Source organism: Dreissena polymorpha, chromosome 4 (genome assembly GCF_020536995.1).
Source record: "Dreissena polymorpha isolate Duluth1 chromosome 4, UMN_Dpol_1.0, whole genome shotgun sequence".
Classification (NCBI taxonomy): Eukaryota; Metazoa; Mollusca; class Bivalvia; order Myida; family Dreissenidae; genus Dreissena; species Dreissena polymorpha.
Window position 1 is genome coordinate 33,810,412 of NC_068358.1, and position 27,246 is coordinate 33,837,657.

The 27,246-nt window shown below is 33.9% G+C and overlaps 1 protein-coding gene across 8 annotated transcripts in view; it reads right to left on the reverse strand.

Moving 5' to 3' along the window:
- The window catches only part of LOC127875956 (polycystic kidney disease 1-related protein-like), a 228,786-nt gene that overhangs the window by 41,916 nt on the left and 159,624 nt on the right, over positions 1-27,246 (reverse strand). For all 8 annotated transcript variants that reach the window (XM_052420729.1, XM_052420731.1, XM_052420733.1 and 5 more), the window contains 7 exons: positions 20,344-20,550; positions 19,987-20,132; positions 12,024-12,150; positions 7,934-8,016; positions 6,287-6,418; positions 2,876-2,970; positions 1,672-1,738 (listed from right to left, as the gene is read on the reverse strand). In XM_052420729.1, the coding sequence (XP_052276689.1) occupies positions 1,672-1,738; positions 2,876-2,970; positions 6,287-6,418; positions 7,934-8,016; positions 12,024-12,150; positions 19,987-20,132; positions 20,344-20,550 (857 nt within the window). The remainder of the gene's footprint in view (positions 1-1,671; positions 1,739-2,875; positions 2,971-6,286; positions 6,419-7,933; positions 8,017-12,023; positions 12,151-19,986; positions 20,133-20,343; positions 20,551-27,246) is intronic.

Genomic DNA, 27,246 nt, shown 5'->3' on the forward strand with positions numbered 1-27,246 from the left:
ATGAAATCATTCGTAAACAGAATGTTTGGAAGAATTAAATCTACATTCATTCATGTTCATAACAAACCACTGTTTCCAAAAGTGTATACTTTTTATCAAGTGTGTGACTTAATTAATACTTTGTTTCTTGAAAGCCAGAAATAACTTTGAGCCTTCAATGAACACGCCAAGTAGTTTCTGTACAGTATAAAAAACACTCAGTGCTGCAGCGATCGCGAAACCACCGTGATAACCTTCGTGTTAAGCCACCGCGGCCATAAATATACCTGGGTAATTGCGCAACATATAATGAGCCACTGTGATCTAAGGGCAGTGCCGCGAAAAAAAAAACGCAACATTACCTGATTAACTGTACATGAAATTTTTAATTTACATGCACAATACAAGGTTTATGTTTATTTAACACTTTGTTTGCATGTATTACACGAAATGCAAAAAAGCTTTTAATTTTTCAAACATTAAATTACTTTTTATTTTTTAAACATTAAATAAAAAAGCAATCATACGTAAAGAATCGCCAAGTATCGATACACTTGAATGATCACAGAAAACATTTTATATACGTACATCTATATACAAACATTATATTCAGGATGGCGTAAGAGAAGGTTCTCATCACGATTTAAAGCAGTGTTGGGTATAATTGAACACTTCAGGTATTGAAAGCAAAATTTATTTTATGAAAGCATTTATCTGGTCATAGCTAATTTCATAAGGAGTCATCACTTGACAAACAAGAAGGCGACGTCCATGCATAGACAGGTATTTTTCACCTTGTAAACCAATTTTTTACTTTTATGAATTGTTTAAATTCCGCTCACTTTCAAGCCATAACAGCAAGAAATTGGTAAGCGTATATTTCGTATTAAGATTCCCTCAAAATCTTTTCTTTACTCACAACACATTTTCTTAGGGGAAGCAGTTATTGTATGTTTTACATGGTTTATTAATTTCAAACCATTCATATTATGCGAACTGTTTACAGGTTCACCATAATCTTGATATTTTTTGTTTAAATTACCTTCAGTTTATCTTAGCCTTAGGTTATTTGTATACTTCAATTTTTAATTACCTAACATCAAGTAATTAAAATTATAACAGACACCCCCTGATACACTTAAAATGGTAAATTAATTTAATTTTTTTTTTTTGACAGCTTATTTAAAACAATTTGAATGGGAAAGATATATCAGATTATATTTAACAATCCTCAGCATTTTAAATCCAAGATAATGAATGAAAAGCTCTCAACTCCTTAGATTAACTTTGGGTATACATGTACATGAAACTATTACAGGATGAAAAACTAATAAATCCTCCTGAACCAACTCAATGCCACCGCAGGAAGCCATAATTTCCAAAACAAACAACTGTGCATGCCTTAAAGAGGCATTTTGTTTTAGCGTCGCGATAAGTCTTCGCGAATACGATGAGCTCTTGAAGATCAGCATCGACACATTTGTATGCAGCATCAAGGCGGGATTTAATGACGAATGCATACACGTTGTATGTATTTATTAGGTTACAAACTATTAATTAATAATAATAAGTACATAGCGAAAATGAACGTCTTTACAAAAAGTACAATTGTAAAAAACAACAACAGTATTTTGATCAGGATTTGAACAACAATGCTGATGCAACACATTTTCACAAATCAAAAATCCTTACCCTTGAGATTTCAAGAGACGGGTTTGCTTTTATGTCCATCAGCTGTCCAACACTATTCAATATATTCCTGTAATGTATCAGCATTCATAAAAATGAAATATTACTAGACTTCAAAGGGATCGATCTTTCAAACGAAACAAGTAATTCAATATGGGGAGAGAAAAACAAAAAAAGGTGAGTGTGATGTGAGATTCCTTACACATCTGGCATGTCATGTTCCAGTTTGTGTATGTAATTATGCATGTACCTCATTGCAGACAAATACTATATAACAATAGAAATGTGTCACAGACACCGATGTCAAACAAAATCATGTTAAGCCACAGACAAAGCAATTATATATTCAACAGTGTTAAAAAAGGAGGCTTACTTGTCACAGTCAAATTCCACCCTTAACACTCATCTACGTACTTAGCTTTGAAAGAATGAACACACGCAAGATAATGAAGATTGGACCTATATATTTCAAAGCTTAAAACAAGACAAAGCGTCGCAGAACAAATTTCCTTCATAAAATCATTTATAATTAAGGACATTTAAGTGTTGACGTTTGTGCGATAATCACAGTAGTTAAGAAAAGTTAAAAACTAAATATTTTGGGACTATATATTATAGAGTGGCAAACAAAGGGACGTAATGATGCCACAAATTTGCCGAAGCCTAAATTATTTTGCTTACGATCATGTACACAGTGTAAAAGATTGAGCGAGATCAACCCGGTTATTAACGAGTTGAACACAAAAGTTTCAGTTAACTACATATTCTTTTGAAAAAATAAACAAAGGACCATATGTGTGTATACACTAAGTTCATTAAATTGTAAATGATCAAGAAAGACCCATCCAGTAATAAAAGAGAAGTTAGTTCTCAAGCTTTGTGGAGCAAACATGGACGTACAAGTGCAATCCTTAATGCCCCAACCTTCGTAAGAGAACACAATTTGCAGTTCAAGAACGAATACCAAATCAAATTGTAATTATACCAGTCAAAAGACCTAGGCATTTTAGAATGTTATTCTTTTACAAACATTTATATCAGGCTACTTGTATTTCACACATTATATCCCAATAGCTTAGGCAGAATATCTTTTGTACCCATGTAACAGAAATCTAAAATTGATATCATTCAATATATTATGATTGTATATTACAAACGGAAAGGAACTGCACGAAGTATACTACTAGAATTTGCATAATTCTACTACTGAGAGGCATCGGTTATCTTGTCAGGATCTGATGTTTCATTTCTGCGCTGGAACAAGGACATTGCCAAACTCTCAGCAACACTTGCAGCCACTACCTGCAAACAAACTAACCTTCCTTAAACGGTCCAATAAGTCTCAATCAGTTTGAGATACTCTGATGACACTTTAGGTTTCAGTAGACTATTCGGAATTTCCGTTACCCGGGTATTGGCCTTTAGATTTATCAAAAGCGAATGGAATGCTGGGGATAATTCCCACCAGTAGATCCGAATAAATACTTGCTAAGATTTCATTGGCTTATTTGAGAAATTCCACGACAACTTTGGCAACGCATGTGTTTTGCTTTGTATAGAATATAAAGTGTTTATTATGCTTACCATTTAACATGTTTTGATTGTTGACTGACTTTTGTTTGAAGATCAACATTGGAAGGCTCTTTTGGTTCATAGTATGTAGATTACTGTTAATTAAATTAAGTAATATACCTTTTTCAAATCGTCTCTTAATAAGGAGGAAGATGAGACAAATGTATGGATGGCCGATATTTTTTTCTTCGATAGACAATGCTGCATAATTTCAATGTCTCTGACATTAAAATGAACATGTTATAGCGAAGTCGTAAAAATCTGGGTAAAGGACTGCTCGGATTATACAAATTAAAAATATTATACATTCGACTGTTTTATATGTTCACAACCTTCGTAATAAATAGCGTCTGGTTAATGATGAATTGGTATATGAAGAATATTGAGTTCTGGAAAGACTTTTGTCAAATTGAAAAAGTGAGTTGTGCAATTACATCCTTCTTGATATTTATCCGTACATCTGTAACATTTAAATGCGAATAAACTTACTGATTATGTAAAATTTTAAGGCGTTTGCTATCCTTGAAAATGATTTGTTCATGAGTATAGAATTTGGCCATGCAAAGATATTTAAGTATTTTATAAATTTTTATTATATTGAATCATTGCATCGTGTTATCATGTAAAATACACCATTTTGTTTATTAAATAATTGTTAATAAATCAGTCAAAGATACTATGTACAATATTAAAGTTAAAACATACATGTTTAGTAAAGAATATCATACATACTTGCAACCATATACATGATAAGTAAGGAGCGTTACCACATATTTATTGATTGAAGTTTTGTGAGCTATTCTAATTACGTCGTTTAGTTTTATTGTTTTCAACCTGTGTTGTGAGAATTAAAATTATAACAGACGACTCTAAAAATATATTATAGAAGACAATAATATATTTAAAGTGGTGAAACTATTTATGTTCTATGATGATGCGCACCGATTATCTACAGAAACCCATAAACTTTGTTGATATTTAATACTTCACTTATAACCATTTCTTTACATTTTAAAAAGATAACAAGACGGCCATGATGGCCCTGAATCGCTCACCTGACTAAAAACAATCCCAACCCAGTTTTCATCAAGATAAACATTCTGACCAAATTTCATAAAGATTGGATGAAAACTGTGACTTCTATTGTCTACACAAGGTTTTTCTAATATTTGACCTATTGACCTGATTTTGACCCCAGGTGACCCAAATACAATCCCAACCCAGATTTCATCAAGACAAACATTGTGACCACATTTCATGAAAATTGGATGAAAACTGTGGCCTCAATTGTCTACACAAGGTTTTTCTAATCTTTGACCTCATGGCCTAGTTTTTGACCTCAGATGACCCAAATACAATCCCAATCCAGATTTCATCAAGATAAACATTCTGACGAAATTTCATAAAGATTGGATTAAAACTGCGACCTCTATTGTCTATACAAGGTTTTTCTATTATTTCACCTAGTGACCTAGTTTTTGACCTAGATACCTTGTTTTTGACCCCAGATAACCCAAATACAATTTCAACCCAGATTTCATCAAGATAAACATATCGACCAAATTTAATTTAGATTGGATTTAAACTGCGACCTCTATTGTCTACACAAGGTTTTTCTATTATTTGACCTTGTTTTTGACCTAGTGACTAGTTTTTGACCCCACATGACCCAAATACATTCCCAAGCCAGCTTTCATAAAGATAAACATTCTGACCAAATTTCATAAAGATTGGTTGAAAACTGCGACCTCTATTGTCTACGCAATGTTTTCTATTATTTGACCTAGTTTCTGACCTAGTGATCTAGTTATTGACCCAAGATGACCCAAATACAATCCCAACCCAGATTTTATCAAGATAAACATTCTGACCAAATTTCATAAACATTTGGATGAAAACTGTGACCTCTACTGTCTACACAAACAAATTGTTGATGACTTTTCAATTATTTGACCTAGTGACCTAGATTTTGACCCCAGATGACCCAAATACAATACCAACCCAGATTTCATCAAGATAAACCTTCTAACCAAATTTAATAAAGATTGGATGAAAACTGCGACCTCTATTGTCTACACAAGGTGTTTCTATTATTTGACCTATTATGTTACCTAGTTTTTGACCTAGTGACCTATTTTTTGACCCCAGATGACCCAAATACAATCCCAACCCAGATTTCATCAAGATAAACATTTTGACCAAATATTTTAAAGATTGGATGAAAACTGTGACCTCTACTGTCTACACAAACAAATTGTTGACGGACGGACGCACGCACACACGCAAGCTCACACAACGGACGCCGGACATCACACGGTCACATAAGCTCACCATGTCAATTCGTGACAGGTGAGCTAAAAATGGACAAATACACGGGACAAAAAAATGCCATGATGTCAAAATAATGTCATTTCACAGTGAAACAAAGAAAATAATCGATAATTTATAGGATTTTTTTTCACTTTTTAATTAACAGTTTTCAACAACTGATATTTTTTACATTAATCACAGAAAAAAACATAAAATAATAAATCTAAATTGGTAAATTCTAGTTGAACAAGGGGTGCAGTGCAATTAAATAATTAATTACACATTTAAAAAAGCATGAACATTTTTAGACCCATTGAATAAATGATCATGTAAACAAACCAGTATGATTTATTGTTTGACATTTAACAAAACATTTAAGAGAATGGATCATGAAACAGTATTTTCTTATGAAAACATACACAATTGTCATCATACACTCAAGATAATGTGTTTTGCCACCAACAAATTATGTTGATTTTAACATTCAATTACGATAGACTTTATTTGTTACAAGAATTTCTGTATGGCTGCCGCTATTTATATTGTTATTCCATTAAAATATTGTCTTCTTGACATGTAATATTGATTGTTTTGTTAAAGAACATGTATTAAAAGGTTTCTATTAATTAAGTTTTTATTAATTAAGCATTATTCTAGTATGATGATTGAACAAATAGTATCCCATGAGAAATTAATGCCCACTAAAGTAGCATAACATTCGATGAAGCCCAGCTACCTGCATTTCTGGTATTAGTTCTGCCGGCATCTGGGTGATTTTTGCTAGAACGCTGGCGGACGCAAACACATCATTAACAGTGCCCACATCCTTTATTGTTGATGCTAGGTAGGTAACAATTGCTGTCCGTATCTAATGGCATAAATTAACACCAACAAATATACTACCAAGCTGAAAATTCTACTAATTACTCCAATGCGTTTAAATGGTGCATTCTCAGAACCACTCTAAATACTTTAAATGGTGCAATCTGAGAACTACCTTGAAGAATTTAAATGACGTATTTATAGAACTAAATTGAAATCATTTACATGTTGCATTCTCAGAACAAGACTCAGACATTTCAAAGGTGCATTTTAAAAACTGTCCTTAAAACTTTGAATAATGCATTCTAAGAACTGCACAAAAACATACTGAAGTCATTTCAATTGTGAATTGTTTGCTAAATGACACATGACAAGAGCTTGTCACAGTAGTGTCAGATCCCCGCCGAAATGTGTTTGCTTGTATGACAACATTTGTTTTAGAGAGTAGAATAATATTTGTAAAACATGGCACCGGTGTCATCTATTCATATTTCAAGGATCAATTAGTTATATAGTATTATTGCAAAATTAGATAAAGGGAGATATTAAAAATTGAAATACTAAATATTTATTATTAAATTAAATTAAGTATAATTTAAAACTATAAATAAATTAAATAAAAATATAAAAAAGGGAGATAATTAAAAAACTACGGCAAAAAGAGTTATGGTTCATATTCACTGAACTTCTCCTAGTTACCATCTGTTTATATTTCTAATTGTAAGTAAATCCCTTCAGTAGATTAAGAGTTATGCTCTGGACAAAAATTTACTTTGAAATTGAATAAAGGGAGATAATTAAAAAACTAAGGTAGATAGAGTTATGATTATTTAGTCACGGCACTTTTCCTACTTGCCATCTGTTTATATTTCAAGTTTCAAGTAAATCCCTTAAGTAGATTTTGAGTTATGCTCCGGACAAAAATTTACTTTGAAATTAAATAAAAGGAGATCATTAAAAAACTAAGGTAGATAGAGTGATGGTTCTTAGTAACTGCACTGCTCCTTTGCCATCTGATTATATTTCAAGTTTCAAGTAAATCCCTCCAGTAGATTAAGAGTTATGCTCCGGACAAAAAATTACTTTGAAATCATATAAAGGGTAATAACTTAAGAACTAAGGTAGAGAGAGTTATGGTTCTTGGTCATTGCACTTCTCATAGATGCCATCTGTTTATATTCTAAGTTTAAAGTAAATCCGTTGAATATATTTGGAGTTATGCTCTGGACAAAGTTTCAGACGGAAAGACGGACGCATAGACGGACGGAGACTATTACTATATCCTCTCCGATTTTTTTTTGGCGGGGATAAAAAAGGCGAACATATGACTGATAAAAAGCAAACAGCAAATTTCACGCTGGTTCGAAAATTTGACAAACCTATCAAACCTGTGAGAACAATCATTGTTTGACCAAAATAATAAACAGAGCATAGGTTTGCAATTATGAATAAATTCAGAGCTCAAACGATACGTTTTTGCGGGGCAGTAAGACGGTTTGTACAAATTGCTTTGTGCATTATCTTTGAGAATACTTGAAATCATTTAAAGAGACCTGCTTACCATAGTTCTCTCCTGTGACTTGCCGCTTGTATCTTCATCACTGTTCACACTGGACATAATTACATCCATCATCTGAACAGCATCTGTAATATCATATATCAAAGCAAACAATCCTAGCGCTGGAATATCAAAGCAAACAATTCAAGTGCTGGTATATCATAGACAGTCTAGGGGCTGGAATATCATAGCAAACAATTTAGTTGCTAGAATATCATAGCAAACAATTGAGTTGCTAGAATATTATAGCAAAAAATTGAGTTGCTATTATATCAGCAAACAATTGAGTTGCTATAATATCAAAGCAAACAATCAAGGGACTGGAATAACATAGCAAACAATCCAGTTGCAATATTATCAATTCAAACAAATTATTGACTTGAATATCAAAGCAAACAATGCAGTGACTGGAATATCAAAGCAAACAATCCAGTTGCAATAATATCATAGCAAACAATCCAGTGGCTAGAATATCATAGCAAACAATCAAGGGACTGAAATTATCACAGCAAACAATTTAGGGGCTGGAATATCACAGAACACGATCAAAGGGTTTAATATTATAGCAAACATCCGCCAAATATTTTTATTATTATTGGGTGTAATCGCGTTATAGGTATAATCCAAAACAAAAAATATGTAAGTGTAAGGTTATTGTCTACATGGATGGCAATTCTTCTCATTGATATATATACACCAATGTCGTTGATGTTGAAATCTAGTGGTATATCTGAGATATAGCCCTGAAATGTTACAGCATATAAAGGGCACTAATTCTTATTAAGAACGTGTGGGGCTATGGTTCTTGTGCATGACATGTCTTCTGATTAATTTCTACACACTCATGAAGTTTCATGTTTAAGGTTTGGTATGGTTTCTGAGATATAGCCCTGAAATGTTACATCATACAAACAAGAGATAGATAGATTTATTTCGCAGATAGCATACGTATGTATACTCACAATGCATTGAAACAATATGTACATAAAACGATATGAAGTAAAAACAATCATAATTGAAAAGTGCATGCATAGAATGCACTATGGCATGCACACTAACGCCAATAATTACACAAAAAAGAGCAATATCCCGTATTTCCATTGTGGTTTGTTAGAAACACAATGCCCCTACTGCGCCACTTTGAAGCTATATACCTGACCTTTGACCGTGAAGGATAACCTTGATATTGAGCTTGCACCACTCAAAATGTGCAGCTCAATGAGATACACGTGCATGCCAAATATCAAGTTGCTATCTTAAATATTGCAAAAGTTATGGGCAATGTTAAAGTTTTCAGACGGACGGACAGACTGACGAACAGTTCAACTGCTATTTGCCCCCCTACCAGGGGCATACAAACTTAACCCATTAACTCTTATTTAAGAAAGTGTAGAGTTATGGTTTTTCTGCATGGTACTTCTTCTTATTGATACCTGTGCACCCATAAAGTTTCAAGTTGATATCTTAAATTATTGAGATATTGCTCTAACAAGTTGTGTGACAGGCGAATGGCTTTACGGAATGACAAACGCTAATTCTATATCCCTCCGCCTCTGTCTGGGGTAATAACCAAATGGCTTGACAATCACAGCAAACAATCAAGGGTCTGGAATATCATTGCATACAACCCAGGGGCTGGCATATCATAGCAAGCAATCCAATGGCTGTATTATTATTGCAATCAATCCAGGGGTTGGAGTATCATTGCACACAAACCAAGGGCTCGATTGTCACTGCCAATTATCCAAGGGCTGGAATTTTATTGCAAAAAAATACAGGGGCTTGAATACTATAGCAAACAATCCAGGGGCTGATATATAATAGCAAACAATCTTGCAGAGGTTTTTATCATGCCAACAGTGGACGGATAGTTTTGGCGTTGTCGATATGTCGGTCATTCAGTCTGACCATTAATCATAAACGTTTAGAGCTATACCTCAGAACTTATACATGTTTTTAAAGATGAAACTTAATTGGTGTATAGCTATCAATCACGAGAAATGATATGCACAACAAATCAATACCCTACACTTTCTTAAATAAGAGTTATTGCGCGTTATTGGTTTGTATGATGAAACATTTAGGGCTATATCTCACTTTCTTAAATAAGAGTTATTGCCCTTTGTTGCGTATACAGCATTTAATCTTGGATATTAAGGAGATCACTTACCCTCTTTCAGTTATGCACCCATTCATTAACAAAATGCAGTTGGCATGGGGTAGCAATTCAAATAATGTGATTATCATTCTTTATTAAATTTCAAATAATGTGATTATTATTCTTTATTAAATAGTCTGCAAATAGAGCATATTGGTTGCTTCGGATGTATGTTTAAGAATGTTATAACAAGAGGGCCAAGATGGCCCTAATTCAATTACCTGAGAGGAGTCGGTTCATTCAATCTTTACCAAACATCTAACATGACCTAGATATTGTCCAGACAAACATCCTGGTCAAGTTTCATCATTATTGAACCAAAACTCTGGCGTATGGAGTGTTTTTGTTTTTGTAAGATTTGACCTGGTGACCTATATTTTGAGTTGACCCCCCCCCCTTACCAAACATCAAACTTTGCTTACAAAAGTAAATATTATGACCAAGATTCATAAAATCTGAAACAAAATTGTAACCTATAGAGTGTAAAACAAGGATTTTGTATAATATAATGACAATTTGGACAATCTAAAGGTAATAATTATGGCATAAATTATGTGATTTTGCTCATTATCAAAATTGACTGAGATCTTTCAGCAACTTTGATAAAGAATGCTTGAGAAATGTGAATGCTAGAGTATTTACAAACCAAATGTGGACGGGCGGACAAAGACCAATCCTTAAACCTCATCTGAGCAATCAGGTGAGCTAAAACATGTGTTTCACCGATCTGAGCCATTTTCCAACTTGTCCGAGAAATCAATAAACCACTGTATTGACTAAGTTTCACAATGACGAGGCAACAAATGTGACTTCTATAGTGTTCGATCACAAGGTTTCTCTCTAGTCACATAAGGAATACTGCCCCCCCCCCCCCTGGCAGCCATGTATTTTGACCGATCGGGACCATTTGTGAAATCATCTGAGATATATATAAAACCAATCTTTTCACCAAGTTTCATGATGATTAGGCAAAAAATGTGACTTCTAGAGTGTTCACAAGCTCTTAAATATATACATATAAGAAAACTCCCCCCCCCGGACAGCCATGTTATTCAACTGACCGGAACCATTGTCAAAATCAACTCTCATATCAAGGAAACAAATATTCTGACCAAATTTCATGAAAATTGGGCCAAACATGTGACTTCTAGAGTGTTCACATGTTTTCACTATATACATATTGAGAAAAATGCCCCGTCCTCTGGCGGCCATGTTTTTTTCACCGATCTGGACTATTTCAGAACTCGTTCGAGATATCATTGTTTTGACCAACTTTTTATGATTATTGGGCAAAAATTGTGACTTCTCGAGTGTTTACAAGGCTTCTCTATAGCAAAATAAGCAAAACTGCCCCGACCACTGGCGGCCATGTGTTTCAACGGACCAGAACCACTTTTGAACTCAACCAACATATCATTAAGACAAACATTTTGACAAAGTTACATGAAGATTGGGCATGAAATGTGACTTCTACAGTGTTTTTTCTTGTTTTTTTACCTAGTGACCTAGTTTTTGACCCGGCACGACCCAGTTTCGAACTCGACCGAGATTTCATTGGGACAAAGCTTCTGACCAAGATTCATAGAGATCGGACAATAAATGTGGCCTCTAGAGTGTTTACGAACAAATGTGGACGACGGACGGACGGACAGACGACGGATAAAGACCGGTCACAAAAGCTCACCTAAGCAATCATGTGAGCTAAAAAGATGCATCATTTGTAAAGCCAAGACATGTGTTTTGTTATTGCCTTTTCATTAAAAAAATATTTGCTTATGGTAAACATTGCGATTTTACTTATTATTTATTTGCAGTGAACAATTAAAAAAACTTTTTTAATTGAGACTTTTTTTCAGCAATAAATGCAATACTCTGTTGGAAAGCATACAATAAACAATTTCAAAATAAACAACTTATTAATGCAACTCTACATACCGCCCACATTCCCGTTACTTATTAGATCACCGACAACAGCACGCTGACCAGAATTGGAGATATCTATCAGCTCTTTCACGATGTTCGTCATACTCTTACTGCCAAGAGAGGCACTGGGCGGCTCAACCTTGAAGTCAAACACTCAATACGTCATGATTTTATTTTCTTTGCTTGTACACAAAGGTATTACACTTGCGCTCTTTTCATTAAACAAGAGGCCCATGAGAGCCTGAATCGCTCTACTGGCTAATTGAGTCCTCATTGATACAAAGACACTGTACAAGTTTGCCAAGAATTGGATGAAAATTATGGACTTTATCACATAAAAAAAATGAATTTTCATTTTTTCTCAAATTCAATGGAAGATAATTCTGGACTTATAACTCCGATAGTGCTCATTTTCAATAGGGTTTGACTCATCATTCAGATAAAGACACTGTGCAAGTTGGGAAATAATTGGATGAAAATTGTGGACTTTATTGCGTAAACAAGCCTTATTTCACAATTTTCTCAATCACACTAACTAAATATGAATCATCTTTATTTATTAAACTTAGAACTGGTAATCACTTTTTCCCAGATGAGACAGGTAGATGGACCAATCAAGACATAAATGAGAGAACATGCCCTCATTGTACATGCAGAGATGTGGCGGATGAATTTCACTACATGCTTATATGTCCCTTTTTTAATGAACATAGAAGGAAGTTTATAAAAAATACTACTACTGTAGAACAAATACGCTAAAATTTAAAGAATTGTTGACAACAAGGTCCTTAAAGGATTTAAAAAAATTATGTAAATTCATAAAAGTATTATTTCAAACATTAACCCGCTGATAAGTTTAACTTGGTGTATATGTTAAATTATGTTTGTTATCTTTTATGTATTTCAACAATTAAACCTCATAAGACTAATTCATATCCACAAAAAATATTACTTTAAACGCTAACACGTTGATAAATTTATTTATATAGAGAACAAAATCATGTCTAATGCAGTACTTTTTGCATTTCGTCTCAATCAATCAATTAATATTTTATAAGATGAATTAATCATCTTACATATTGGTATTACTACATCATAGTTCATGTTGAATACCTAACTTCATTCACTACGCATGTTTAAAATATTTCTACGCATGTTTTTTCAATCTGGCAACAAATATCAATGTCACAAATTTGAAATTACTGATTTACTCATAAATGTTGTTAGCAAATTGTGATTTATATTTTAAACCTTGCACTAGCCAAATTATATGCAATGTACATGTATGTTTGTATCTCAAGCTTATTGTTAACCTTGCTGGAATATGTTTTTTAATCAATGACACTTTACACTTATTACTTATTGCAGCACTTCTACTCATCCCCCCTCTCCATCACCCATCCATGCCTTTCACCATTGATTTCATGTGCCATGTGTAAACTTACACAACTTCACAAATACATGTACAGTAAAGTACTTTTTGTCATGCAATCTCACTACTGCAGGTCAAATCGACACAATTTAGTACATGATTATATAAAGCTACTTGCTGAAACAATAACATAAAGTCCTTTACTTACGAATCACATGGTCAACAGGACAAACATGGGCATGGTTAATCTGGCCTGACACAACATCGGTCAATGTCACGTGAATGGGTCACTTCACATTTGATCATTACTTAATTTAAACACACCAATTAATCCCAAGTAGAATTACATTAACAGACAATTTCGGTCTACAAAATGTAAATCTATACGTCACTTTTGAAAGTTTAGTTAATATGCGATCTATAAATGAAACACTCTCCACGATTATTCTACAGAGGAAACAGTGAAAACACAAACAATACGCACATTTCTGACCTAATTCCAGGGTTTACACACAGATCAGCGAAGCGCTGCAGACAAAAATAAATTAACCAATCAAATTCACCGAGTTTTAAATAGAACCGAATGGAAAAAACATAACTATAGTCTGCATCAGTAATCCATGTAAACAAACAGGTTATTCAGGCCAAAGGAATAAAAAATGTTTATTTCTCAGGACAACATCATCATTCCCCCACTCAATTCAAATGTATGTCTCATATCTTTTTTCATCTCCACTTCTCTTTCTCTTTTCTATTTTCTATGTAAAGTTTAACACCATGTCACAATTGTTAATAACTCTTTGTAAAAGATGCATTGTCACTGTATACTCATGTGTCACTATATTTGTGATTTGAGCTTAATAAAGGTTATGTTGTTGTTGTTGTTGTTGCTTGATTGTAATACCCATTAATAGCACGCTTCCAACCAGATTAAATTTCCTTTCTTTAATTAAGGTTTTCTTATCAATTAAACCATAATATTTTATTAAATTAATTATCCCATCTAACATGAATAAATAAGTAATTGTCATAATGTAAAATTCTAAGAATTAAATGAAACTAATTAATCAACTTCAATATTTGACAAAGTTCTCAAATAATAAAATAGCAGTTAACCTAATAATATTATTTAAGTCTTCACGATAGTTCATTTTATCCACTAGCCATTCGGGCTACTGGAGTGGTAAAGACAAGTAGCCCAGCAGCAAAATTACTAGCCCAAAGTAAATTTGTTAAAATATACACCCTGATAAAGGGTTTCATCTTTCAATAGCAGTTAATCTATTAAAAGTAAAATTGTATCCAGGGTATGTTAACTGTAAAGCCTATTGCAAAAACAATTGCAACACAATATAACAAGTCAATGTAATTATGTCCTTTATTAATTATAAGCATTTAACATGTGATAAACAACTTCTTCGTTCATCTAATCATCACTGCAATCCTGGAGATCCTCTTAGTCAGAAACCATATCATGTAAAACAAGCAACCTGATAGTTATTTTCCAGAAGTTTACTTGACAAGTGAAGGCATAGATGGCATACTTTTATCATACATGTTGACTTTTTTCTTATGCTGTGTTTTTAAGCGTAGCTTATTAAACTCTGTCTTACAGAAGTAGCTTCTCCTTCATCACTGATTTTTTACCACTTTTCTTGAAATTCACGTTTCCGTGATTTTTCATAGTCAATTGTTGACTTACAATCAGAAGTGGGCAGTTTCTTGCCAGGCTTCACTCCAGCTAGGGACTTTCAACTTTGGAAATAAACGTTTACTTCAGCACAAAAACACATCAGCATGACGTGTGCCACTAGTAAATAACCAGTCTAAATTGTTCACCACGTGGCCTGTGTTACGACTCGAAAATCACCGTTGAATGTATGGACCAATCGGAAGCGTTTAAATCTCGTATTTTAGGCGAAGTTGAACAAAGTTCTGTCGGAAATCTTCGCGAAGTACTCACAAAATAATGACTTTTATCACACTTAAAAATGAAACAATATTGATACACGGAATTTCTACTGGCCCGACGGGCGTACAATATGGCAATTTTAATAGGCCCGAGCTATAATTTACACGCCCAGGCCAACGGGCGTGCGCTTATTTCGCAGACTGTTATTTAAATCCAATGCACAAATATTATAAATACAAAATACTTAATTTGTTTCAATTTTATATGTTGTAACACAGTTTATAGGAAAATAACATTGGTTGGATTGCATTTGACAAAAAACACTATTTCATCTTTCATTTACATACTACATTTATTATCTTCACATCAAAATTGTGCTACAAAGTCAAAATTATAACCCCAAACATCTGTTCACAACTTATTTTTAAATATGACAAAAGCAAATGACAATGCAATATCATATAAAAAATATGGCAGTGAATTGTCTTGGGGGTGTATTGTCCAAGGAAATCAAATTCTGGAGTGAATTGTCCAGGGGATGAATTGTCTTGGGGGTGAATTGTCTGACACCCTTTCCCCCACCCACCTACTTTTTAATGAAAAATTGAGAAATTTTACCCATTTCATGGCATGCAAAGTACATTCAAACAGAATGCAATTCTAGTTTTGGCTACATTACTCATTAATTTCAACCATGTGCTGTGCTTATTTACCTACAAGTCTTTAGATTTTTCACAATTTACCTTTAAAGTTCTGTTCTGTTTCTGCAGCGTGAAATATTGACCTTCGCTAAAACCTCCTTTTTGGAGATCCAAAATATCCTTGCAAGGGACCTGTCGCTAGTTTCAATGTTGTTTTTTTTACAATATTTTGAGACATTCTTTCTTAAACCTAACACAAGAAATACCTTTTATAAATTCCTAATCGATTTTTAAAGACCATAGGTTACCCATACCCTAAATATATGTAATTTTTCCCCCTTTCACTGATATGTGCTCGGTACGACTAAAGAGCGTATATGTCTATGTAGTGTATCGCAACCGTTGTTTATTTTTGGTGTTTTCACTTCATATACACTTATATTTGTTAATGCAGCATCAACATACTACAACAATATCCCGGAAAGAGAAAAATAATGCATTTGAATATCAACCGTAGTTTCGTTTTGACTACTGACGACATACAAGATTCGATTTACGAAGTGAATCTAAATCTAGTTTTAGTGCAGATTCGTTCATACGACACAAATACACTATTTTGTTTTACGGATCATTTCGGATTAGAGGACTGGGTGAGTCATGTAAAATATCGATTATAATATATACTTTTTATAAACAACTAGCAGCAAGATGAGTTGCAGATAATTCGTCAGTAACCACATTTAAACTAACTCTTTTGACCTGTTAATTATGTTCAGCTCAATTCATCAGTGAAAAATGCCCATACTATCACTTTAATTGTTAATTTGGAATTGTAATAATAAACCATATGTCACCTAATCAGTCAAGAAAGTAACAATACCTGAAAACACCATATCCTATTTCCCACCCCTAAAATTACAATAAACAGCTAATCTGTCAGTCATTCAGAGCTGATGAGGGTACTGATAATCGAGGGGTAGATAAGGCTATTACTGTTAGGGGTTGCCTAGAAATAAGGCTGTAGTATGGAATACTTAAATAAATATTTTAATTTGTCATGCTTTACAATTTAATATTTAATTAATTAATGTAGAACTGTAACTCATGTTCAAATTTTAATAATGCTGGGCAATTTTATTAAATTATTAATTAAATACACATTTGATTCTGTAAAATTGTATTATGACTGATTATTATTGTAAAATTAATAATCTTTGCGTACAAAAATGTTTCAATACATGTAGGTATGATAATCATATATACTCGGTTTATATGATACTAAGCTATACGTATTTGTACTCACGTTAACATTATTGTTATACGTTTTTTACTTATAATTGTGTGCGCAATAAGTTTTCCATAGGTAACGGGATCTTCATTAATAGTTTTATGACAAATATTAAATTCTTAATAATTCATAGTTCTATCAGTCTTTATGTCCTATTCATTAAATTACAATATTAGTGTACATATCGTAAATCTTTGATAATGTGTGTAAATATTGAAATAAATATTAAAATAAAAGTATATAGATGTATGTCTACTTGTGTACATATTGTACAGCTTTGATACTGTATGTAAATATTGAAATAAATATTAAAATAAAAGTATATAGATGAATGTCTACTTGTGTACATGATAAAGCTTTGAAAATGTGTGTTTCAAATATTTTAATAAAAATAATAGTTTAAAAAATATATTTTAAAAAGTACTTTTACTGTCTGTTATAATGTGCCGATAATGTAACCTGGTGTAAACACAATTTGTTAAAAAAAATGTGTTATTTTGTGAAAATATTGCAATAAAAAGTATTGAACTAAACTCTGAAAGTATTTCTCATTTGTGTTTATGCATAAATAACTCATTCAGAACCCATCAACACATCAATAGTTTCACTACCGTGCGAGTTGAATTTTAGGTACGAGTTGACTTCCGTGCGAGTTGACCAAACAACGTGCGAGTTGACTACCGTGCGAGTTGACTAAGGTACGAGTTGACTGTAAACCTTGTATTGTGGAGTCGTCGTGGTTATTGTTGGTTGTGTGTAGCCTAAAAACAATGTTCATATTCGCGAACATGACTTTAGAGTTCGAAACATGATAATGGCTAGAGAATTGATCTATTTATGTTAACAGTCTTAATTATATTTTACATTAAACTGTAATTTGTTGATAAAAACATTGCAGAAAAAGCATCAATCTTGCAAATATTCGATCATATTCGCTCGTTTCGTTCATATTCGCGAAAATGAGTCATATACGCATTATAGACGGACCCAAAATTTCGAGCAAAAAACTTCAAAAACTGTTAAACGGGAATAAACAACACAATAATACAATTCCGAATGACAATAAGTATGTTTCCAATGTTATTGTCTTTCTGGATTGTATTTATCATCACAAAAATGGATAAAAGCAACGTTTGGATTATCAAAAGGTAAATGTAATATATTTTCGAGATAAGTCACTTTATTATTTATACAGTCTTTCAAAATTATGGAACGTTTTAAATTCATCTTTCCAGAAATAGCAATATGTGGGTCTAATCTCTTTCAAAAAGACATTTTATTCAACGTAATGTACCGAGTTAAGAAAATTCAAAAATTATAAATTGATTTTGACACCTTAAAAAGAAAACATCAATTATTTAATAAAGTTTGGTGTCTTTTACTCTTTATACAATAGAATATATTGCAATGGGTATAAACTGTTTATTGAAGTCTGATCCCCCCTCCCTTCTCTGGTCAAACTCCCATTGGAGTTCTTTATAAATTGGAGTTAGACGGGGATCCCCCGTCTAACTCCCATTGGAGTTTAATTTAAATGGGAGTTTGCCGGGGTCCCCCGTGAAAACCCCGTTGGAGTTTAATGGATATGGGAGTTTCACGGGATCCCCCGTCAAAACCCCACGGGGGAAGAAAATCTACAAACACTTTATTTTCTTATTAAAGTACATATTTCTTACAATTATAACTTAAACATGTGTATTTGTAAACATTGAAACAGAAAACAAAGCATAATATTTAAATTACATTTTTTGTAAAATATAGGTAAAATTCTCCCGTCTGGAAAAATCTCCCGTTGGAAAATTGCAATTCTTAACGGGGGAACCAAAACCCCGTTGGGATCCAACGGGGGATGGCAACTTTATCATCAAATAACTCTACTTTTCAAAAACATTTTTACTCTTTTTTTTCAATTATATGTATGTACTCAATGCCCCCTACAAATATGCAAAATTTCATAACATTTGTTCAATAAATAAAAAAAATAAGTTTGCAAATAATCTGGATTTGCAAACTTAATCTGGATACTGTTGGGAGATAATTCTGGACTTTTTACCCTGATGTAACCCATTTTTAATAGGGTTCGTGTCCACATTGATATAAAAACACTGAACAAGTTTGAAAAGAATCAGATGAAAACTGTTGACTATATCGCGTAAACAAGAAAAAGTCTAACGCAAGCACGCACGGACGGACGGACGACGTTAACCATGACATAAGCTCTTCCGGCCTTTGGACAGTAGAGCTAAAAAGGGCCAAGATAGTTCCAAACAACTTGGCTGGGTCAAAGTATAACTATTGTCAAAGATTTAACCTGTTGACCTTGTTTTGAAATTGACGTGACCCAGTTTCAAACGTGGGTAAGATGTGATCTTGATAAACATTGAATGAAATACGTTAGATATTATACCGATTAACATTATGATTACTTTTCATTGTAATAAGGACACAAATGAGGCATTAAAATGCTTAGAAGGTTAAGATTTTAAAAAAGGTTAAGGTTTTGCTGGTGATCTAGTATTTGAACCTATTGTTCCCAAATTCAAATCTGGCCAAACGGTTGCCAAGATAAAGAATCTGATTCAGAGTCATTAAGATTCGATCATAAATGTGGCTTAAATGGAATAACATGTTTTTTCTTAAATTTAAGTACATGTACTTAAGCACTTTGTGATATTATGAGCAAATATTCTTAATAAAGAAAAAAGAAATTAATGAGAAACAAAACAGAAATCATGTGATACAAAGTGAAATATTTCCATTACCTTAAAAGAAGTATTAAAAGTGGAAGATGTCCCACCAGGAATGCCAGCCACTACATACAGATACACGTAATAGTCATTGGACTTGAATCCTTGTTGAAGCTTGACATTGGAAACAAAAGATGATAATCCAGAGTAGAGTAACACGCCTGAAAATAAAACCATATGATTTTCAAAAATTATATACATTGAATTTCATAGACTATAATCTATGTGACATAATATACAAAATAACGCTTTGGTTGCAAATGTCTTAATTTGTTCATTTTAAGTAGTACCATAATTATGCAAACTATATACTCATGACAAGAAAGGATTATTTAAACCAAAAAAATATGTATCATCACACTATGAACATACCACTGCTTCTGGTATCCATTGTATTCACCGTGTATTCATAAGATAGTGGCAGATCTCCCAGTACAGTGAGGCCATTGCATGTAATGTTGAAGTCAGTGATAAGGGCGTAGCCTTGACTAGGCGCAACCTCGCACTGCCAATCTACAGGCACCACCCCATAGCTGACCAAGAGGGATTCGTTGGCCATGTCACCATTCATCAGAGCAACTGGAACAGGTGAAAAGGAAAAAGCAAGCTATATCAATTAAATGTAAGAGCAAATTTTTTAAAGCTAGCTATTTCAATCTCTAAAAGTTTAACAACCCTTGGCATTTAATCTTTATTCAGCAAACCTAGATATAGCATAACAACTTAACCTAAGTGGCACTGGAAACATAGGGCAAAAGAAAGTAGCTATTTCAATTAAATAAAAGTGTATTTAGTAGAGATGCAAGAGGTTAACCGGTTAACCTACTGAAACGATCACTTAACCTGTTACATTTTCGGGAAAAGATTAACCTGACAAAAAAATTAAAATGCTCTTTTCCTGGAATCATTCGTACAAGTTTTTGTTTGGAGTGCGATATACTGCAAACTTGCGCTGGCGAGTGGTTAAAACAACATGCCGCATCATCGACGATAATAAATAATAAAGCAGTAAATCCGTACCTTAGTGATGAAAAACAGGGGGTACGTTTTGATAATTGATGATAAAACATTGGACGGCTTATTTTGAAGTCGTGTTAACCAAAATCCAACACAGATTGCTCGCAAAAATAAAGTATTAAAATTAAGCAATTTTATCAAGAATTGAATTCGTAGTTAAAAACTTGTCGAGATCACGTCGTATATGTTTAATTAGAAAATTAATAGTACCAGTAGTAATTTACGTCACCAACGATGCCACCACTACCATCTGTGGCAAGTTTTATTTCAAAAAGCAATTTAATAAAGTCACTTAATTAATTAACATCAATTAAAGTAATAAAAAAATCATTAAATTTAGTATTTTGTGCAATTGCTAAAAAGTTGGGCGAATGCACATCCTGTGACATGTGAAGTATCAAGCCAATCAGTCAATTGACGAGATATTGATCGGAAACGATGTTCACACTTATTGTGACAGTGACCTTGACCAAGTGACCCCAATTTCAAAAGGGGTCATGTACTGTCTAAGGCCAATGCACATGTGAAATGTCAAGTCAATACGTTGAAGAGTTATTGATGGGAAACGAAGTGGTCTACCGACAGACCAACCGACAACCAGCAATATAATATATCCCCTCCTCTTCGAAGGGGGCATAAACATATTACAAGACATATTTGTTAAGAAACTTATGTGGTATCAACGCAAGCGATCTCAAATAACTTTCATTTTCGATAGAGTGCATGTACCAGCCAGGGCTGTACGCAGGAAGTTTCGACTTGGGAGAGGGGGGGGGGGGGGGGTAGGGCAACCGGGGAGGTTCATTTGTTTTATGAATTTTGCGCTCATCAAGGTCAATTTTAAAGGGCTGGTAATCCAAATTGCTATCCATCACGAAAATGGACAAGTTCTAAAATATCGTATTTTTTTACAATTATTAGTTTAGATTGATTAAAATATCACGACTGGTATATTACATTACTTGAAAAATGTTGTTAAATTGTCATATTTTCAGTATTTTCGGTAATACAAGTTTACAGAGTATGTCTAACAGGTAATTTGGAGTTTTGTTGTTGTCGTCATATTTTGTAAAAACTATAAGGGTTGTTTATATAAAGTATAAAATGCAGCTCCCATTGTATGAGCATGGTTGACCGAGTAGTCTAAATGGGATACTTTTTACGCTAAGACTCCAGGTGTCAGTGGTTCGAGCCCTGCTGAGGGTTACATTTTTTTATTTTTTTAAAAATGTTATTCTTGATTTTTTTACTGGAGATTTTTAAATCAAATGTTTAAATTCATATATATAAAGCATTTAATAACGGTATTTAAGAACTTTTCTTTTTTTCGTGATATATAGCAATCTGGTTGACCATCCCTTTAATGCTTGAAAACCTAATTATCTGATACAAAAAATAACAAGTAAATCAGCACATTTATAAAGTCTTAAGCTGTAATCATTGATGTGAAATTCACACCTATGTCTAAAGTTTTATATACAAGAGATGTATGATGTTTGATGAAAGCAAATTTTGAACCTTCAAAAACCTTTATTAAGAAATGTATCATAAAGTATGACTGATATAAATTTGTGACGTTCGCAGCGACTTTGGGTATTGTTGCGCAAATGACGTGGTTGAGAAAACGTGACTCTAAAATGCCAATTATATTAGGGCGGATTCCACTGAACACAATTTTTCGACTTCTTTAAATAAATAAGTATAAGACAATACGTGCACACGCAATAGTTTTCAACAGAAATTTGATTTAATTTATAAACTTTGACAGCGATATCCACAAATCGAGAAAGGCCCTTAAAACATTTTGTCGGTTTTGCAAAATGGCGCGGTACAAAAACTGAGAAGTCCTTAAGCAAAATAAATGATTTAATAGTAATAATACGTTTTATACAAGACTATGTAAATATGTAAAAACCTAAAAATGTGATTTTTGAACCATAATACTCATTTTCCCTCCCACTGCCACATATAACCTTAATATTATTTGATAAAGTGTCAAATTAAATGCTTATAAAATGTTTACCATAATATGTCTCCTACAATTTTTACTTTCACCATCATTAACACAGATGAACCATCACAAAAGTCTACTAGTTAGACATAAGATTGGCATTGGAAATGTTCTCAATAATTACCGTTTTCCGGAGATTTTAACGCAACACTTTCAGATATTGAGCTGATTATTGGTATGTTTGTCAACCTACATGACCTACAGAAAAAGTGTGAAATTTGTTCCGGTACATTTATTATTTTTGCTAAGTTATGGGGCCGTGGTTTTTACATTTTTCTGTATCATATCTTTTTTTCGGAGTTTTTTTTACGCAACTCCTTTAGATATTGAGGTGATCTGTATGCCCCCGGTAGGATGGCATATAGCAGTAAGACTTCCCGTCTGTCTATCCGTCCGGCATTTCATTTTCCGGACTTTGCTTTCAAAACGCTTCAAGATATTGACCATATATTTTGTATGTGAGTCACCCTACATGACTTTACATCAAATTTAGTGTGAAATTCGTATGTGTTTCCTTTAAGTCCTTGTTTTTTTTCGCGAAGCTATGAACCTTGGACTTACACAAAAAACTTACCGGTTCATATTAGTGACGATTACCCATATCACATCTCTTATTGATTCCAACATTATTCCTTTTTTTTACAAATTATTAACGTCAGCAAGTTTCAAACCTTTGACCTTCTGTACGAGTTGCTTTTATTCGCTGCTTCTCTTTCTTGGCCAATCAAATGACGTGTTACGATAACCTTCGATAGATGAAACATGCAGGGTCACATCGGGTAATTGACAGATCGGGTATGTGTGTACAAGGCGATAACAAAACATTGCCTAGGGGCTTATCTCCCATAGAGAGTATATTAGCGCTTATCCCCTTGTTTATCAGGGACAATTCAACACATCTATTATTTAGTATTGAGGGAAATTGTACTGTGGGTCCTTTTATGAGAAAAAAAAATTAAGAAGGTCCATTATTAAACAAGAGATGTGTTTGTCAGTAACACAATGCCCCCTAATGCGCCGCTTTGAATTATTTTTTTGACCTTTAACCTTGAAGAAAGACGTTGACCTTAACCTTTAACCATTTAAAATGTTCAGCTCCATGAGATACACATACATGCCAAAATCAAGTTGCTATATTCAATATTGCAAAAGTTATTACCAAGGTTAATGTTTTGGGACAGACACATTGACAGACAGGCCAAAAGCAATATACTCCCGATCATTTGATCCGGGGGCATAACACATTACTGACTCGACAGTCATTTCGAAGGCCCGGGCCCTAGGGCGTGGGTACAGGCCTGCCAGCGGTATGAGATGTTTTACGCATGCTTACACATTTTTACTACCAATATAAAGAAGTGAAACTCCAGCTGCTGGAGCAGTATTGAATTTTCATTAAAAACAATTAGTTGGTCCTTTATTTAAGGCAAGTGACCGATTGCCCAAACAGTACAAAACAGCACAATACAGCACAATACAAACAAACATAAACACAAAATATGAATAAAGCTGGGGTCACCGCCTTGGAACGGTCAATGCAAAGCATTGGGGGTTTAAACCTGGTTATAGAGCGCTCAACCTCACACTTGGCCCAGCAATATTCATAATACATTTAAGTGTAAATAAAATTTAACGTCATAGCATTGTAACTCAAATTAAACAATAATAAAAGGGAATTAAAACGCATTCAATTTAATTACTATTTAATTACTCAATTGCATTGAAGATACGAGAGTAACAGAGTTACAACTTTTTGACAAACGATCAAATAAAACTATTAACAATTGTCAACTACATTCCTTCTTTATAGAAAAGATCTGAGAATATAGCATCATGGAGTTAATATCTCAGATAATCATCGCGCAAATACAGGAAGAAGCAGCAATAATGGGTGTAAAAATTCCATATTACATAGCTTGGTTGTTTATGTGACTGCTTAAATAATTATAAATAACTAGAAATGGCGCGGCAGAGGCCGACGCGTATCCCCACGCCGAATGTTTGACCTAGGTGTGCCCCAGGGTTGGTAATGGGGCCATGCATAGCTGAGATTGACCGTATTGTCATAAGAGAAGTTCATCATCAATTAGAAGTGAATTGGTGTAGAAATGAAGAAGTTATAGTAAAAGGCAATTTTGGGTGGGTGTGACATATGTAGGCAGGGCGCCCCATGGTTGGTAATGGGGCCATGCATAGTTGAGATTGACCGTATTGTCATAAGAGAGGTTCAGTATCAATTTGAAGTGAATCGGTGTAGAAATGAAGAAATTATAGTAAAAGGCAATTTTGGGTGGGTGTGGTCTATGTGGGCGGGGCGCCCCAGGGTTGGTAATGGGGCCATGCATAGTTGAGATTGACTGTATTGTCATAAGAGAAGTTCAATATCAATTTGAAGTGAATCGGTGTAGAAATGAAGAAATTATAGTAAAGGCAATTTTGGGTGGGTGTGGTCTATGTGGGCGGGGCCCCAGGGTTGGTTATGGGGCCATGCATAGTTGAGATTGACCCTAATGTCATAAGAGAAGTTCAGTATCAATTTGAAGTGAATCCGTGTAGAAATGAAAAAATTATAGTAAATGGAATTTTTTGGTGGGTGTGGCCTATGTGGGCGGGCGCCCCAGGGTTGGGATTGGGGCCATGCATAGTTGAGATTGACCCTAATGTCATAACAAAAGTTCAGTATCAATTTGAAGTGAATCCGTGTAGAAATGAAAAAATTATAGTAAATGGAAATTTTTGGTGGGTGTGGCCTATGTGGGCGGGGCGCCCCAGGGTTGGGAATGGGGCCATGCATGGTTGAGATTGACCGTATTGTCATAGGTGAGGTCCAGTATCAATTTGAAGTGAATCGGTGTAGAAATAAAGAAGTAAATGTAAAATAACCTAAAAAAATGAGTGATAATTTCTGACGCGGCCCCACCCCAACCCCTATAACTTTTGACCCAGGGGTCAGATCAAAATTCCAAATAGTGCAGGGTCGCACATATGCTCATAGCTACCATGTGTGTGAATTTCAAGGTTCTAGTGCTTTTAGTGTAGGAGGAGATAGTGGCCAGGACGGACGGACAGACGGACGGACGGACGGCGGAGATCACCACAATATCCCCACCTTTTTTTCAAAAAGCGTGGGGATAATAAAATCAAACAAGAAACGCCTATCAGAGAAAAAATATAAATAAAATGGAACGTTATAAACCCAATGACCTATGCATGTAGATAACAACTGGGAAAGTCGGTCGTATGACGTCACAAAAATCCATAATGACATAATGACGTGAACAAATTCCAGGGGAAGTACTAAATAAAAATATTAATGGGGCTGTGCTACTAATAAAACAAGTTTAGGTGTACCAAAGCTTTTTCGCTTAATGTTTTTTGTAACTTTTTTCATTCTTGGTATTTAGCAAAGTGGACAATTAAAAGCAATGTTTTTCGATTAAATATAAAAAGCGTGTACTATGCTACTCCGCTAAATATAGCTATTTAAACATTACCCTAGAGAAAACAGAAAAGTTGACAAGTTAAAACTAGGTATTTTAGCTAACCTATTGTGTTTGTTTATAAAGATTTATTGCCATTTACAGTGATTTTAGTCATATCACTCAATGCATTTTAAACTTTTTATATGTAAGCTGGTTTACCAGTTCTGGTTTCAGATACCTATTCAAGTTACCGACAACCACCAAACTTGAATCAAAGGTAGGGGAAAATTTCTTCACTTAATTGCAGGGGCTATTATAAAAAGCGATACAAAACATTTCACCTTCATCACATTATCAATATTGCAAGCCTAATGACACAATGGGTTGGTTCAATGCAACTGTAACTGACACTCTGAACATTTTGGTTATGAACGTTTTGGTTGTGATATGATTCTGGTTGCTGGTGTAGAGACCTTCTGAACAAGCATTTACCCTTCAAGTGGCAAAGGGCAGCGACATGATTACTTTACCTCCTCTGAGGGTTGGCTACCACAACTGTTGATGTCCTCTGCCACTTGACATTTAAGGCGAGCTTTACTTAAAATGATATAAACTTAATAAACAGTTAATGGCGTAGTGCCATTCACATGAAAGAAAACGTGCAAATTCGTTGCTATCACCATTTTAATAAACTTTGTTTAGGGATCGGTGCAAATCCCTTGATAAACAGCATAATCATTGTCCATCTAGGGAAACATTACTATGTAATTATTAAGTGTAGTGTAATTGTTGTTATGCATTGTAACTCTCCTAAATGATATCTAC